Source organism: Bombus terrestris, chromosome 5 (genome assembly GCF_910591885.1).
Source record: "Bombus terrestris chromosome 5, iyBomTerr1.2, whole genome shotgun sequence".
NCBI lineage: Eukaryota > Metazoa > Arthropoda > Insecta > Hymenoptera > Apidae > Bombus > Bombus terrestris.
The window spans coordinates 8,327,914-8,345,121 of record NC_063273.1 but is presented as its reverse complement, the minus strand read 5'-3'; the positions used below and the strand labels follow the sequence as shown (position 1 = coordinate 8,345,121).

Sequence of the window (17,208 nt, the reverse complement as noted above, 5' to 3'; positions counted from 1 at the left end):
ACAAGGATAATGAAATGATTGCACTGAATCTGAGTAGGATGGAACAATAACAATACTCGACTTAAGAAGCATTGGCGTAAGCATGCATTCAGATATTAACCTAAACATATGATCTTAACCTATATATTCAGGAAAATAATGTTTAATATGCATAGCTTGGCAAAATTATCTGATGAAACTGAGCCAAAATACAATCTCATATTGAATGTTTTTGTACAAAGTTTTATTTAAAAAGATTTCACGTTCATGATAAATTTTGGAATACATACATATCGTATGTATGTATTACTAGGTATTATCAGATATTATCAGGTATTTCTCAAGGATGAAAATTCTATGGAAATTCTGTCGGCATCCTACGACTATGTTTGACCTTTTGTCAAGAAAGTGAGAGTTAGATGGAGTGAGCGGAGAATGTTTATAAACATAACCTCAAATTATGTATATTATCTTTTTGGTAGAAAAATAAATTATAATTTTATAATTCATAAAAATATTAAAATCCCGTATTGATCTAATAATACATATATTATATTATAGTTTTAATTATTTCATATTTGAAATCAAAGGAACATATATTACATAAATAATACTGCTTTTTATATTACATCTTTATTATTAAAAATTGATATTTATTAGCTTTTATCTTTTAGATTATATATGTGTATTATTATATGATATGTTATACGTGTATGTTGATCAAATTTTGCTTTTAGTAGTGTTTCCTCCAATAGAGTGAAAAAACTAATGAAATAGTGTATTCTGTTGATATTGGATAGATATAAAAATAAAAAAGATGGATGTAAAAGATAATAAGCAACAGGTAATTTTTTTTTAAAGTTAATTTATGTTTTAATAAATTCTTTAAAAAATTTATAAATTATTTAAATAATTTTTTACTTTACAGTTACAATTTGAATTGCCACCCATTTGGCCTGATATTAGAACTGAATTAAGGGAGCATATAGAATGTTTAGATAATCTTCCAATGTACCATCTAAACAATACACAATGTTATTGGTCAAGGGACCCTGATATTTTATCTCTTTTGGATTGTGACTTAGCACCACTTGGTACCATATTAAAATTTGATCGTGATCCTGTTACTGGGAAACTTGGGGAGATGCATGAGGTACCTTTAAAATCAGCAGGTGAAACTGCACGAAATTCTATGTCTATGACTCGTGCACCAGGTCCAGCTAGTGATAATATCAGAGGTATTTGATAGAAAAGATTCTATAATAAAATATAGCAATTTTCTAAAACATGTAAATTAAGAACATGCACAAATTTAGGAAATACTAGTAATATACCATTCTGGCCTGGTGGTTTTGATGAACCTGAGATAATAATGAATCCGTCACTGGAGGAAATAGACTTTGAAAACAATTTAAGAACTTTGGCAAAAGGATTTAGTGCAGGTGTAGAATTTAAAAGTGACAATTGTACTCCAAAAGAAAAGACGGCAACTGCCACAGAGCTGGAACCATCAGAATTAGAGAAAAAAAATGAAATTGAAAGAATAGCGGATAAGATCAATTTAATGGCCATTATAAAGGAAGAACAAGATGAATTTGACTTTTGGAAGTCAGAAATAAAAGAAATAAAAGAAACAAAAGAAGAAACTAAAATAAAAACTTCAGATATAGAACAAGCAGCATTTGATGAAATTGCTTCGTTCTTAGAGGAAGCAGATATACCTATTTTAAATATTTCAAAAATACCTGTGGAAACTGCAAAGTCAAAATGGGCAGAACAAATAGATGTGTCTGTTCCAATAACTGATTTCGAAAAACGTATTCCTGAACTAGCGATGAGTTTTCCATATGAGTTAGATACTTTTCAGAAACAAGCCATTCTTAAACTAGAAGAAGGCTGTAATGTATTTGTGGCCGCACACACGTCGGCCGGGAAAACAACAGTAGCAGAATATGCTATTGCATTAAGTCAGAAACATATGACAAAGTAAAATTGCAAATTATATTTTGAATTATATTCTGGTTAATTAGCAATACTAATTTTGTTTCTTTTTAGAGTTATTTATACATCTCCCATAAAAGCGCTTTCAAACCAAAAATATCGCGATCTTAAACGAAAATTTGACAGTGTGGGATTGTTAACAGGAGATTTGCAAATTAACCCCAATGCTTCGTGTCTTATCATAACCACGGAAATTTTACAATCTATGTTATACTGTGCATCAGAAATTTTAAGGGATTTAGAATTTGTTATATTTGACGAAGTGCACTACATCAATAACGACGAAGTAAATAAAAATTCCAAATATTACAGTTTTATATTATATTTATATTATTCTATATAAATATTACAATTTATATTTAATATTTATAATCATGATATATCTTATTATCTTATGTTATGTTAGCGTGGTCATGTTTGGGAAGAAAGTGTGATCCTTTTGCCACAAACAGTTACTCTAGTAATGTTGTCTGCAACTGTGCCCAATCCTTTAATATTTGCTGATTGGGTTGGCCGTACAAAAAAGAAAAAAACATATGTAATAAGCACATTAAAACGACCTGTACCACTCCAACATTATTTATACACTGGAACTGATGGTAAAACTAAGGACAACAAATTTTTAGTGTTGGATGAAAGTGGTCATTTTCTATTAGATGGGTAATCAATGATAATTTCTATCTTTAACGTGGTGTATAAATTTTTAATGAATAATCTTATATTGAATATAAATATTATTATTCTAGATGGTACAAAGCAACAACTACGCAAAATCCGAAAAATCAAAGTAATAAAAATGCTAAAGATGTTAAAAGGAAACCAATGCAACGACAGATGACTCCAAAACAGGAACAAGTATTGTGGAATGCTTTTATAAGTCATTTAAGAACTCAGGTAGGATTAATACTTATATATTGATCAAATTTTACTTATTCATCTAAACATATATAAACAATTACTTTTGTTATGCCAGAACATGTTGCCTGTTGTTGTCTTTATGTTATCACGAAAGAGATGCGATATGAGCGCTGTGTTATTAAGAAACGTAGATCTTACAACCGAGACTGAAAAGCACACTATTCGAACTTTTTTTCAAAATAACATTCGGCATTTAAAAGGCACCGATAGACAATTGCCGCAAGTGCTTATGATGCGAGAATTATTAGAAAGTGGAATTGGTATCCATCACAGTGGTATATTACCTATTTTAAAAGAAATAGTGGAAATGTTATTTCAAACTGGAGTGGTAAAAGTCAGTTTTCCAATATACTATATTTTCTTCCCTAATTTCATAATGTATTTACTATTTTTAAATTTTAAAAGCCGTCACCTTTATGGTCTTGCAGTTACTCTTTGCAACAGAAACATTTGCAATGGGTGTAAATATGCCAGCACGCACTGTGGTTTTCGATTCTATAAAAAAATATGACGGAACTAATTTTCGAATACTTTATCCTTCTGAATATGTACAAATGGCTGGTCGAGCTGGTCGTAGAGGTCATGATACAGCTGGAATGGTTATAGTCATGTGTCAAACATTGGTGCCACATTTTAACGAGTTACAAAATATGATGTGTGGTCAAGCTCAGAACTTAGAGTCTAAATTTAAAGTAACATATTCCATGGTTCTAAATCTGAGAAGGCTAAATGAGTCAGTAACAGTTGAAGCAATGATGCGAAGATCTTTTAAAGAATCACCAGTAGTTATAAACCAAAATAATTACAAGATACAATTGCAGAGATTGGAAAATGAACTATCAAAATTGCCACCATTAACAGATCTACAGAAAAACTTATCTGACTTTTATCGACTAGCTGTTGAGTATTTAGAATATCTAAAGTATCTGAAATCCTATTTTTATGAGACTCAGAAAAAAGCAATAAAATGTTTAACAGCTGGTAGAGTATTGTTGATATCATATGAAAGCCATTATAATAAATTAGCTATATTACTGAGCACTGTTCAAAATAAAGGTAGTAAACAATACAGGGTATTAGTCCTTAAAAATTCTAATGCAACAAATTCTGTCAAGGAAACATTATTGAAAGAAAAAAGCGAAAAAGTTAAGAAATCCGATAAATGGTACGATATTGTTGCTTTAACGAAAAAGGAAATATTTGTACCAGTTGGAATTCCATTAGATGAAGTGTTAACTATAGCTGCATGGAATATATTGGAAATAACAAATTGTGAAATTAAAATAGATTGCAACTTGGTTTTGGCAAACTGGGAAAAAAGACAAATATCAAGATTTAGGTAAGTAACGTGAAGTTAAAATTAAACGAAATTAGATTGTGTTTAATTTATAATTTATAATTTATAAGACATCTAAACTCTTGAATTATTTTTAGAAATGAGCCTCCCAGTCAGACTATGCAAACAGCTATAGAAGAATTAATGACATTATCTCTTAAAGCTTATCGCAATTCTTCTGTTCTACAACCATATCTACAAATGAAAATGAACTATGATATCGATATGAAATTAAATCATTTATGCGAATTAGCGAAAGCTATGTATGATATTAATTGTACAGAGATAGTAAATTTCGAAGAGCAGTTTGAAGTTGTATACGAACGAAGTGAATTAGAGAGCGAAAGGAATAAACTACAATTGAAACTTAGCGATGAAGGATTAAGCTTGTATCCGGAATATACAAATGCTGTTGCACTTCTTAAAGATTTGGGATATATAGATAATGACGAAAGAGGTTTGTCTTTTTTCAGATTATCAACACGAATTAGTTATGTATAATAATTTTATCTTGTTTTTTATAGTTGCATTAAAAGGTCGTGTTGCTTTACAAATGGGAAATAACGAATTACTAATCACCGAACTTATTCTCAGAAATGTGTTAACTGTACGTCAACCAGCTGAAATAGCAGCATTGTTATCTGCTTTAATATTCCAACAACGAACTGATATTGAACCAAATTTAACGCCGGAATTAAAGAAGGTATATATTATATTTTCTTAATACGAATTAACTATTTACTGTGACATTTAAGGATTTTTTGGTTACAGAATTGCCTTATAATAAAGCAAATACATGCCGAATTAGAAGCTTTAGAACAACATTATCAGTTGGTAACGTTGCAACCACTAAACTTTGGTTTAGTAGAGGTAGTTTATGACTGGGCACAAGCAAAGTCATTCGCCGAGATTATGGAGAAAACGGATGTACAAGAAGGGATCATAGTACGGTGTATACAACAACTAAGTGAAACATTACGAGATGTAAAAAATGCAGCCATTACTATAGGTGATCCCGTTTTAAAGGAAAAAATGGAAGAAGCCTCTACTGTTATTAAAAGGGATATTGTTTTTACTGCATCCTTGTATACTCAAAATTAATCGTTTAACAAATCTATGTATAATAATTTATTTAAACGTGTAAATGTGTAGAATATTTTCTACTTTGATCAATGAGATATATGTATATTTTTATAATTTATACACCGTTTATGAATCATATGCTGTTCAAAAAATGTACAGACAATATTTCTTTACTATAGATGTAAAGTACTGAAATTCAATTTGGTCTGAAAATTATATTTCTTTATGTATAGATATATGACAAGAGTATAAAGTAAATGAATAAAATTCTTATTAATATTGAATAATTCTTTTAATTTACAATGCTTATTAGTAAAAAATATTATCCTATATTTTATTTTCAGATATTATAGTGCACGTTGTTCCGTGTTATTAAGATTACCTTGACCTTTATTTGTCTCAGAAATACAGGTCCATTGACCTTCTGTATTTTCACGCCAAAGGGATACTTTATTATCTCCACCACTAACAGCTAATATACCTCCAGTTAATGACCAACTAACATTCCAAATGACATCGTCGAAAACATTAAGAATGGTTGGTGTCCAACTAGTATAATCATTGGAGGTCCATACAATTACACGACGATCTTGTGAACAGGAAGCCAAAGCTGCTTTGGATGGTCCAACTGCAGGTGCCCACGCAACATCCCTTATCTGTAAGAAATAAAATATTAAATTACTGTTCTTTTAATTTATATTTCCAAACTTGAAAAGTAGAAAATGCATTACCCAATCACTATGTGCTTCAAGTTTGTCTTCTTCGATCCACCTATCACCTTCTTCTTTCCAAATTTTAACTAAATTGTCACAACCTCCTGTGGCTAATCTCTTTATTGGTCCATTTTTTTGTGTTCCACTGGCATCAAAGCTGGGTTCAATAGCAGGACACCAACTCACCGCATTGCATCCAATAGTATGGGCATTTGTAATTTTTTGTGTATCCCATGTATCTCCATTATTAATAAGTATGGATACTGAACCATCAGAGCTGCCACAGGCTAAGATTAAGCCAAATTCATGTGGTGCCCAAGCCACTGAGTTAACAGAGGAATCATGACCATTGTGTTCATAAATCTTGGTCCATTCTCCTAATTCTTTCCAAATAATTACTTTTCTATTGCAAGAAACAACGTAAAATAATTTCAGATCAGAATAGTTAGTTTTAATATATTACAATTTTTATGAAAAGGAATATATTTTATATGTATCAAAAAATGGTAACAAATTGAAACATACCGATCGTAACTACAAGACGCTAAAAGATTTCCAAATTTAGGATGTGCCCAAGTAACTTGCCACACAGGTCCAACATGACCCTTAAGATCGGCTACTAAACTTTGTGAACCATTTTTTAAATCAAAGATTTTAACCGAGTTATCACTGGAACAAGTTGCTAACCTCAAACCATAATAATCCATTTCTGCATCATGAATCATATCTTCATGACCGGTATCAACCGTATTCAAAACTGATACCATTTTTATGACACTTTTTGTTCAAATTTTGTTAACTATATTTTGAAAATTATTAAGTTTTATAATTGTAGGAGCGACAAAGAGGTTATGTTGTCCTAGTTGTTCAATGCTTGTCACTTACGTGGAAGCATGTGCGCATTGGCTGTTAACGCACGATTACTTTGCGCAACTCGCGTGTAAATTTAGTGCCGTTATATCTAAAAACTGAATATAAATTCTTTTTTGTGATTTTGTCAAAATTATGAGGAATATAAATATTTGTTGTACCTTTATTATAAACTAAGTAGTACGACTTTATACATAAAGACTAATAACCTTTTTTACGTGGTATGTAGTAAAGTTTTTTTATTTATTTAATTTCTTATATCAAATTGGAATTAAATTTTATTCTTATTGATTTACTATAATAACATATAATAACTTACATATTTTTACAATATTATATTATACATCTTAAGTTTATGCTTAAATATTAACATTCATAAATCATATTCTATATTTCCAAAAACTAGAGCAGAATCATCTTTAGAATAAAATGATCTAAACCTAACGTGGTGCATGAGTATGATAAAACTCGTAATTGAGTTTGTGATCGATTTAAAAATGATTATGTGCAAATATTTAACCTGTCACTAAAGAAAACAAAGTATAAATTCATCAATCGTAAAATACGTTGCTGGATAATGAAATCGCTTTATGTTCATTCTTTCATTCGTCCTTCAGTTGATAAAGGCTTTTAAATTCGTTCGTTTTTGTTCTGTTAATGAAATGTTATATTATATTACATACACTTTTGAAAAGCTTTAAAATTAAACAAATTTAAATAAAATAAAATGAGAAAGAATTTTAGTTACGTATAATATTTAGTCATAATATTGAGAACTTTTTTACAGATAAACTAACAAGTTAATTTGTTATTAACGATGTTCCATTTTTATTAATAATTAATATAGAAATTCCATTTAATTTTATTAAAATTTATCCGAAGTTATACATGCAGTAAGATATTTATAATATAGTTACATTAATAGAATATAAATGAGATAGACGACAGGAATTGATAGGTAACATAATAATCTGGTCATTATTCGATTGATTTAATCTAAATCCATTACGGTTTAATTGACGAATATTTTCATTCTAATTACTATCTCATCTTAATATAAATTATAACGATTTGATGTGCAATTTCACGGATATTTGAGCGACATCCATCATTAATTTATCCCAACTTTACCATCACAGCGTTACCGGAAACACACAACTCAGAACACATGCTTACTGTGTGTAACGTCCTTACATACAGAAATGTCATTAGTTCATCATAATTCACGAAACTGCGGTGCAACATAACATGGTATACGTTCGTGCAAGCTTGTCCCTTCCGGCATGCCGATAATGACAAGGCTCCTGGCGTTGCGTTGATAAGATGGATAATTGATATATGTTTCCCGAGAACACACGTACATATGTACATATATATGTGCACTTTCTTGATCCTATATACGTACATATAAGTGCAGATATATACACGTACGTAACGTTGCGGGGTACTATAAAATTTTCAATATGCTGCACGGTCGAGTAACAATTACTGTTACCGCTAATTACATTTACTCGTATAGGAGGTAATGAAATCACGGCTGGAATTGTTTATTGATCGGGTAGTAGGCATCGCGTGGATCCGCTGTTGAATTTATGTAGAATAACCAATGGAAGTAGAATGATCAAGGAAACGAATTCGATACTTCCATTTTCTTATGTTGATCTTTCGCGCTCCAGTAACTTCCAATCGTACATATAGTAGCTCAGGAAAGCATTTGAACACTTAACATAGCAAACTTTTATGTATATATTGTATACGTAATATGTATAAAACATTTTGAAATTCTATTAGTACTGTAATGAGATACGATTATCATGATCATATTGGTCTTTAAAACCAATCTAAAATGTATGTAGTAATTAGAGGATATTTACTCTAAATATATATTTAGTAAACAATTACTCACCTTAAACAATAAATGGAAATATTTCTATGATTTCTGAAAAATATGAGTTATAGCTTATAGCACAGACTTAGAGATAGCTCAGATATAGAAATCGTCTTAAGTTGTAGTCTACTAAATATCTTGTAGTTTCTATGTACGTTTTTGGGCTTGTTCCAAACTTTAGCATTATAATCATGATAGTAAGGTCTCATTATGGTACTAATGAAATTTTAAAATTTTTTGTGTAACACATATAATATATGTTCGAATATTTTCATAAACCTTTGTATGTATGTCTGACGAAGAGAATATGGCCATAGACCAAGTATACAATAGATCTATCACACACAATACGTCTTTCTGTCCCACGTGACTATGGACCCCACTTATTATTTTGGTGTGATTTGCAATGTAATCATGCAGCAAAGAAATTACAATTGAAATTGAACATTATGAAATTACAAGTAAATTTTCAAATTCAAATTCAAATTCAAATTTGAAGTCAAATATTCAGACTCAAATTCTTTCCAAATCAAATTTGTAATACGCTTCATGTGCATTAGAAAATGGGACAGAGACAAAAGTTATAGCACTTGATGTTTGCTCAGAAAACTTTCGAAATAGTTTAACAAACTTAATGATATTAATTTCCAAGTTATTTCCCAAGTTATGTATTTTCAAAACTATCTTTCATAACTAAGATAATGGTGTTGACATTGAAAGCTATGGAGAAGGTATCGTATCGGGGTTCTAAAAGTTTGCTACTCGTACCTGGCGCAGGTGTAGCATATACGTATATAAAGCATTCATGAACTTCGCTTGATTCAACTGAAATTGCACTTATCACTAACATATGTGCATTACGCAGCGTTACCGTGTAACGTGACTTTGTCGCGTTGCTCTTTTCCAACGGTAACGAAACGAATCAACGTTAAAAATAGTGATTATTTATTAAAATTGCATTATTTAAATTTCGCAGGATGCTGGTGAAAATGTAGGTCTCCGCTCTCCGGATTTTTATGGATGGATCGTAAAAGATACATAACGTTGTAACTGTATACAGGCTTTTTAAGAAATGACGCTCGCGACTCGAGCGAGGTACTTATGATATATGAAGGTATATGCATCAATTTATTTCATTAAAATAATACAACATCTTTTTCTATTCCAGTTGCATAAAATTAATACTTATTTCTTAAAGAAGTAAGTGAATTATTGAAAAATATAAATAAATAAATTACATATTGTTTTATCGAGACACGAAAAATATATTAGGATAATAAGTACTTTGCAGGAGTTTAAGAAATAAAATTATAGAGTCCAAGAGAAGAAAGAAATGACGACAATATTAATCAAATTTTGTCATAATTACAATATTAAAAAACAGAATCTAATGATGTAAATTGACAAGAAAAAAAAGAATGAATAAATGAAACGTGAGTCTTTAATGAATTAATCTATAACTTTACATAATTTTTAATATTAGAAATCTACGTAAATTAAAAGTTTCTTTAAAATATTGTATGCTGCTTTGCAATAATTTTCAGAAAGAAAGTAGAAAGGAAATCAACGTAGTTAGTAGCCAAGAAAAGATTCGAGTGGTTTCGATATATCAGTAGTTTTCCCAAGGTTCGTTAGCCCAACAACCGAAAAATTTGACCTCGTACTCGAGAGAGTGGCTGGTTCGTACGGAAATTCAGGGCGAAGGTTCCAGAGGTTCCGGTTACGATACCCGCTACAGGTCGTCGCCGTGTATACGTTAGTATCGTGGCAAGATCCGGGCAAAGGAGTATCAGGAAGAATGGAAAGGGGAATGTCGGTCACTGGGCCTTTCCTTGCGATGACGGTACTCCGTTTAGCGCCTCGGGGCCACCTAGGAATGTTGGAATGGCACACAACTTGAAAAGTCTCTCGTCTTTTCTCTCCCTGCTTTCCTTTCTCTCTCCCTCTTCGTACCCTCCTACTTCTCTAAGTTGGTAACATTCGCGTCTGCGTCTGATGCGACGTACATCTGTTTTTGGATACGCCATAAAATAAATTTGATGCATGAAATACAATGTAGATCCGCAGTTGATCGAACATATAGATTATGAATACGTTCTACGTATAGTTTATATTTGGTTCATGATTTATGTATAGGGTCGAAAGTTGTTGTTCGAGGTAGAACTTTATAATTAATATTTTGTACTCTTTAGAAATATTTTCGCTCGATATTCGAGGGTAAATGATATTAATTAAACATTAAATTTCCATTGAAATAACGTTTGATCAAATACCAATCTTTTCTGCCTTTTTATCTTTTTTTCTAAATATATATCAAAGTAGACTCGTTTACTTCTGCATTTCAATATTATCGTGCTTTGACATGCCAAAAAGGGCTAAACACAGAGAAGTTTTTAAATTTCAGCCAGCTTCAAAGCGCTCCCGTTGTAGCTTATTTACCGCTCTCTCCGCAGGTGTTACACTTTTTCGGTAGATTACATAAAAACCGAAAGAGTTCAAGCTCGTATTTAGGTAGCTAGTGCCGCTAAATCTTTGGAAATTTTGTTTTCCTTTGAATTTCTGTTTTTTGAAGAAACTTCTCGTAGAAAATTCTAAAAAGTATTCCAATCTTTCCAGCGCAACCGGTAACGCGCAGAGGAAGAGAAGAAGTGGTCCGTCAGAGGAAGAGGAGATTCATGGAACGTTTACGCTTGCCAAACAGCGCCGTTTCGTTTGCACGTTTGCAACGATGGGGGCCGGTGAACGAGAGCAATGGACGGTCGTGCGAAACGGCAAAGCTAAACGGCAATGCGAACCGGGCGCGGTTCACTGCATATTTCCATGGCGGTTATAGCCCAGGATATCGCGCGAGTACCGTAAAGGTGAAGAAGCGGGTCGTTGCCGGATCGAATTCCGCGCGTACCAGCTCGAACCACATTAATTTTCAGCGTGCGCGCTAGAATTACACCGGATCCTTTCGGTGAGAAAAATGGAAGGTAAGAAAGATGGGTGGTGCTCAGTTTTACCAGTGCCTATCTCCTCCCTCTCCCGGCTTCTTACCGTGTTGGTTCGCCTCCCTGCGGATGCGGCCGCTGCAACCGCACTTTTTCGTGTCTACAATCTATAGGCAATACTACGTGGAGTACCGTAAAGTTGGAAGGAGCAATACGTTCCAGAATCGAATTCCGGACGTGTCTGTGCGAGCCACATGAATTTTTCCCAAGGTTCCTCCCGCTGAGTATCACACCGACTATTCTTGAAGGAAAAAAAAAGAACGAAAGAGAAGGAGTCGTGAAGAAGAGAAGAAGAAGAAATAGGAAGTATCGAAGTAGGAGAGGCTAAGAAGGACATGGATCCATCGTGATACACGAAGAGATCGAGTCTTTCGTAGGCAAAGGCCGTTGACTGTGACGCAGTGTAATTCCGGATGGTTTTGGGTCATCTGGTCGATCGATGGCCCGTTTCATCTATTATTGAAATGTAAGCATCGAACGTATCATCATCAAGTTTTGCCTTTCCGGTTGATAGAAACAGAACCAAAACGTATGGAACGTTTTATGGGAAGTTGGTTGATCTACAGATATTTGCAGCTTGTCTCTGCATGATAGAGAAACGGTTGGCGTGATCGATATTTTAGACAGGCTGGTATGTTACAGAGTGACAAATCGTTCCAGGAACGTTGTCAGTTGACAGACCATTGTGTCGTGAATAAAGTATTATTTTAAACTTTATTTGTAATAAATGAAGTACGAGAATTATTTAAACAGGAGGTCAGTATTTCGTGCGAAATGCTGCATTAGGGTATAAGCGAAGTTTAAATTTGCCTAAAAGTTTCATTTAGTTAAAAATACTAAGTACTTTAGTTTTAGTAGTTTTAATGGAGTAGAATATTTTTAAAAACCACCGTGAATCGATTTAAGCTACAGGGATTACCGACCACCTTATTTCTTTCTCGATACTCCTTGGTGAAAACCGTAAAACACCGATTCCGTTTATAAAGTCGGGAAAAAGTTAACGTTTAGTTAGCTAACTAAATATAGAAAGGAAAACCCAATTAAAAAAGTAATTTCACTCGCTATTATAAAACAAATTAACTTTAACTAAAAAAATCCTTTTACGCTATAATTTTTGTTTATTAAAGACGTTAAATTTCTATTTAAAAAATCTCATAAAAACATATAGAAGACGAAACTATAGACTATTAGCAGTACCAAAAAACTGCAAAAAAGTATTAAATATTTCTCTATGTATCTATTATTTAACCAGATGTTTAATTCAACAAAATTTTTCAGAAATTCATCAGTACTGCATCGGACATTGATGGCAATCCAACGATTTTGTCGGAATTTTTCGACGAAATTTTCCATGTAAAACGATCGAAGCCAGTAGGATTGGCGTTGCACGTTTCCTGGTGTTACGCCGGTGTCCAGAGACTGGCGTACGTCGACAGGGCCGTAGAATTCTAGAAGGGGGTCATCATACGAGGCCGGCTCCGCCGAACGCACCGAGCCAGGACAGTATACGAACGTCATTCGGCGCGGACTGAGCGGCGAAAGGCGCGTTACCTGCGAGCGGTACCGCAATTTCGAATCGAAGTTTGCTCTCTCGTGTCTGCTTTTCTCTTTACGAACGGGAACGGCTTGCGATTCAGTGCAACGATCATCGTATAAATCTACGCGATATTTGCGATTTCTACGTTGAGTCAGTGCGAGGAAGAAAGAAAAAAGATCACGAGGGAGATCTACGGATTGTTTCACGGAGAACGAAGGATTAATTGGCTGCACGTTTCCACGCGTGTGAATTATAGAAATCGAGGTACGTCTACACGAATTGATTTTTCCACTTCGTTTTTTTTTTTTCATCCGATTCATTCGATTTTCCGTTGCGTTCGCTATGAAATGTCGCGTTCCGTGGGATCGACATCCAGTTGATTGAAACTGTTCTTTCTTTACATTTTTTAAAATTGGGAAACCTTGTTGGATATATATTTGTTATTGAATTAGAAAATTTTTAACGCAAATTGTTTTGTTTCTGTTACTTTATCTTTTCTTGTCTAATTGAATTGGAAGCTATGTTTTTCTTTCTCTTTTCTTTTCAAAGTGAATTTAAGTGGATTACGACGTCGTTTAGATTTTGAAGATGATGGTACGTGATTTTGCACGGTGGATCTTATTTCGGTTTTAATAGACAGAGCTTCTCTGGCCGCGGTTATTCGCTGTTTTATTTACGGAAGGGGATACTCCTTCTGAGTTGAGAGCACGAGCACTTTGCGAGCCCGTGAACTGCAGTGACTCGCTTGTGTATATGTATATACATATGGAAATGTGTGTGTGTGTGTGTATCTATCTTCTTATTCTGGTTGATTAAAAATGCTCCGGTAAAGCTTGATGAATTTCCATCGCGCGCGAAAGCTACTTCGTCTCGCGTTCTGAAAACGCCGACTTCATCCGTGGGATGTTCATTAAATTTGCATTATCCTCCTGGAACAATTTCTTTTCAAGTTGCAGCTCTACTATTTCCTAACCATATATCAATTATACATGTACCTATTCCCCGAACAATTTCCTTTTATTCTACCTTAAAATTGTACTTTTCTTACAACTTACAAGCAACATAGAAATATTTAAAAAAGCCAAATGCCACAATAAATTAAAAGAGGAGAATTCTTCGTATGTACATTGCACTTTACAAAATATTCATCTTTTGAGGGGATATTGGTACACATGTAGATATACTGTTTCTCTTTCAAAAGATACAAAGGGAGTTTACGTTATTGTTAAATATGCTCTAATATTATCTTGTTTAATATTTTTAAGTATAATTGAAGAAATTAAAAATAATTATCTTCTTCCGGTATTAAGCAACAAATCTATTAAAAAGTTAATTACTTCCCTATCTTGAGATGCACTAATATAGTGAATATTCTTCCACGGACCGTACATATTAGGGGCGTTCAAGCCGAAAATTAAACTTGGACTATTTTCATTTGTAATTCTGTAACGTTGCAATTACACCGTTTCTTGCTTTGTGACCGCTCCGAAAAAACCTTCGGCCAACCGGCGGATCACGTGCACGCGATTTTCTTTATTTACTTATTATAGTTCCCGTTTTATTCTTATCTTTCTATTCCATTTCTCTTCTCTCTTTTTTCCCCGTTAGAAATTACAATACCGAAATTACACGTATTTTCTTATGGAAGCTGCGCGCATGAAATTCATGGGAATCGCTGCGTAAATCACAACGATAAGTCTGGCCGAATCACCGAGTCAATTAATTCCTGTGAAATCCACCGAGCCACGAGTTGGCATGTCCACTTGTGCGTGCACTTTCTAAAGCGGCAAGAATGCAATTTCTACATGTCTACACATATGTACTGTACGTACACTATTGCTCATAAGCATCCGGACGCATCGATCGATTTGTAATAACAGTATGTAAATTTTATCGAAGCGTACGAGTAATAACTCCATAATGATAAATTAGGTATTTGAGGCAACGCTTATTACTTTCTTATGGAATCGCCAGGTTATAAATATAGATTAGTTATTAAAAAACATTGAAATAATATATTTCAGCATTTATTATATATATGTATTAATATAATACGTACATTTGTTAAAAATGTCTCCAGTTGTATTAACATGGGAAGTGCTTCTATTAATTTAGAAGACCCTCCTTAATCCATTTTATAATTCAAAAGTCAAAGAACGTGGAGATAAAAAATCTGTCAAATAACAAACGGCTTCTATAAGGCATGACAATTACAAACGTCAGTTTTATTGTTACGTGACCTTCAAAAATCAATTTAACCAAGTTATAATGTATTCTTGCACGTAGCTATAGCAATTACGGAGAATAAAATCATTGCAGTTTGATTTGACCGTAATTTTCTAATTAAAATACACCTTGTCAAGAATAAACACGTGTTCGAATACCTTTGAGCTGTAGCGTATGTACAGTGTTTTCCTCAAATCCGCCACGGCGTTTCGAGTGAGAGAATATTCTTTAACACGATGTTTCACGTACTTACGTCTCCCTGCGCGAAGATGTGCTCCGGGTATTAATTATTCCCGCTTTCTTTGCATTCCTCCCTCGCCATGGCTTACGTGCGTCTTTTGTTAAGGCTGTGCTTGCTCGCTGGAATCGATGCTGTTCAATAGCGAATGTAATCTTCCACCGAGGCTGTTCGAAATTGCGACTGATTCTACGTGTTAGGAATCGAGAGAACCGTGTTCGTGGCGCGATGTTATTAGAGCTTGTTAACGGTCTTTTAAGTTCGCATGTGTTCCATCTTCTGGACAGGGACTTCGCAAGGTTGCCTTGAGAATATCAATATACAAGGTGTATCATAACATATGGGAGTAGCTTTAGGAATGAACAAAAGGCACGAAAACAATGAAAATGAACATGTGTCTTATCTGATCTTGTTCCGAAATTATAACCATTTTTGTGTTTCAATAATCTGCAGCTGCTTACCTTTATAGAAAATGCTCGAAATGGTTACCCTCGATCTGTATACAAACTCACAGTGGTCGTGTTAAGGAATTTCGCAATTTTTCAAAAATTCCAGATGTATATCGAATAATACAGATCGAGGGTAATCATTTGGGATACCTTTTATGTTCCGGATTATTGAAACATAAAAATAACTGTAAATTTGAAACAAGGATGGGTAGAACACCTGTTTGTTTAAATTTTGTCTTTTCGTTTCCTGTCCACTCCTGAAGTGGGCCCCATATGTTACGATACAACCTGTATATTGCCAATATTTCGATGTTCTCAATTAAAAGGATCAATCTGTACTGGTAATACAATATTATCAATATCTATTGATAAACTGAATTTTCATTGAGAGTCTTGAAATATTAACAATATTACCTAACATTTTGGGCAAGTTGAATTTTCTCCCTTTTAATCTTAAATATTCTTCGATTTAATTAATACTTTTATGATTTATGATTTATATATAGCTAGTAATCCTGACTATTTATTTGATTTTAGTTAAATCAATATATATTTGGAATGAGTTAAATTATAGTTAGTAGGCTGTGTATGTTCGTGCATATCCGACAAACGTAAATAATGAAAGCATAGATCAAAGATCAAAACGAAACGATTTTGTTAGATATTTTAGTCGCACCGCGCGACGTAAAGTTCGGAAATGGAGGTACCACAGAAGCGTGTGCAGCAATGATTGTTTAAATGGGAAACAATTACTACTCTCATTGGGGAGCGATTTCGATCCAGTAGAAATTCAGCTTTGGTATTTATGATACTCACATCTAGAATTACAATGTGTGCTTTTAGAGGCGCGGAAACGCGCTTTGGAGCAATGAAACCGACTATGGCTACAATTTTCAAGTAATTACTCGAACGAGTAATGAGAATCGATACTTCGAACCTGTTATAAAGTTTCGCGCCAGTCTTCCATCATTTTGTAT

General features: G+C 33.4%; 3 protein-coding genes across 6 annotated transcripts in view; 2 read left to right on the top strand and 1 right to left on the bottom strand.

The window, feature by feature from the left end:
- Window positions 1-95: 95 nt before the first annotated feature.
- LOC100648016 (helicase SKI2W) lies at window positions 96-5,601 on the top strand. 4 transcript variants are annotated; one of them, XM_012308496.3, is made up of 12 exons: window positions 96-441; window positions 720-823; window positions 908-1,217; window positions 1,296-1,965; window positions 2,035-2,266; window positions 2,387-2,640; window positions 2,727-2,874; window positions 2,954-3,232; window positions 3,327-4,237; window positions 4,333-4,691; window positions 4,759-4,937; window positions 5,006-5,601. In XM_012308496.3, the coding sequence occupies exons 2-12, from the start codon at window positions 797-799 to the stop codon at window positions 5,333-5,335; spliced, it is 3,699 nt and encodes a 1,232-aa protein (XP_012163886.1). In that variant the 5' UTR covers window positions 96-441; window positions 720-796; the 3' UTR covers window positions 5,336-5,601. The 4 variants fall into 4 exon arrangements, with proteins under 4 accessions (XP_012163886.1, XP_012163887.1, XP_012163885.1 ...); XM_012308497.3 differs by having other exon boundaries at window positions 717-823; XM_012308495.3 differs by having other exon boundaries at window positions 96-457.
- Window positions 5,332-6,942, bottom strand: LOC100648130 (protein SEC13 homolog). The gene is made up of 3 exons (XM_003395405.3): window positions 6,556-6,942; window positions 6,049-6,433; window positions 5,332-5,973 (listed from the first exon to the last, which is right to left on the bottom strand). The coding sequence occupies exons 1-3, from the start codon at window positions 6,795-6,797 to the stop codon at window positions 5,665-5,667; spliced, it is 936 nt and encodes a 311-aa protein (XP_003395453.1). The 5' UTR covers window positions 6,798-6,942; the 3' UTR covers window positions 5,332-5,664.
- A 4,493-nt stretch (window positions 6,943-11,435) lies between these two features.
- LOC100648245 (balbiani ring protein 3) overlaps window positions 11,436-17,208 on the top strand; it is a 34,146-nt gene continuing 28,373 nt past the window's right edge. Inside the window, exons 1-2 of the mRNA XM_003395406.4 lie at window positions 11,436-12,247; window positions 13,060-13,582. The gene's annotated coding sequence lies outside the window, so the exon portion shown is untranslated. The remainder of the gene's footprint in view (window positions 12,248-13,059; window positions 13,583-17,208) is intronic.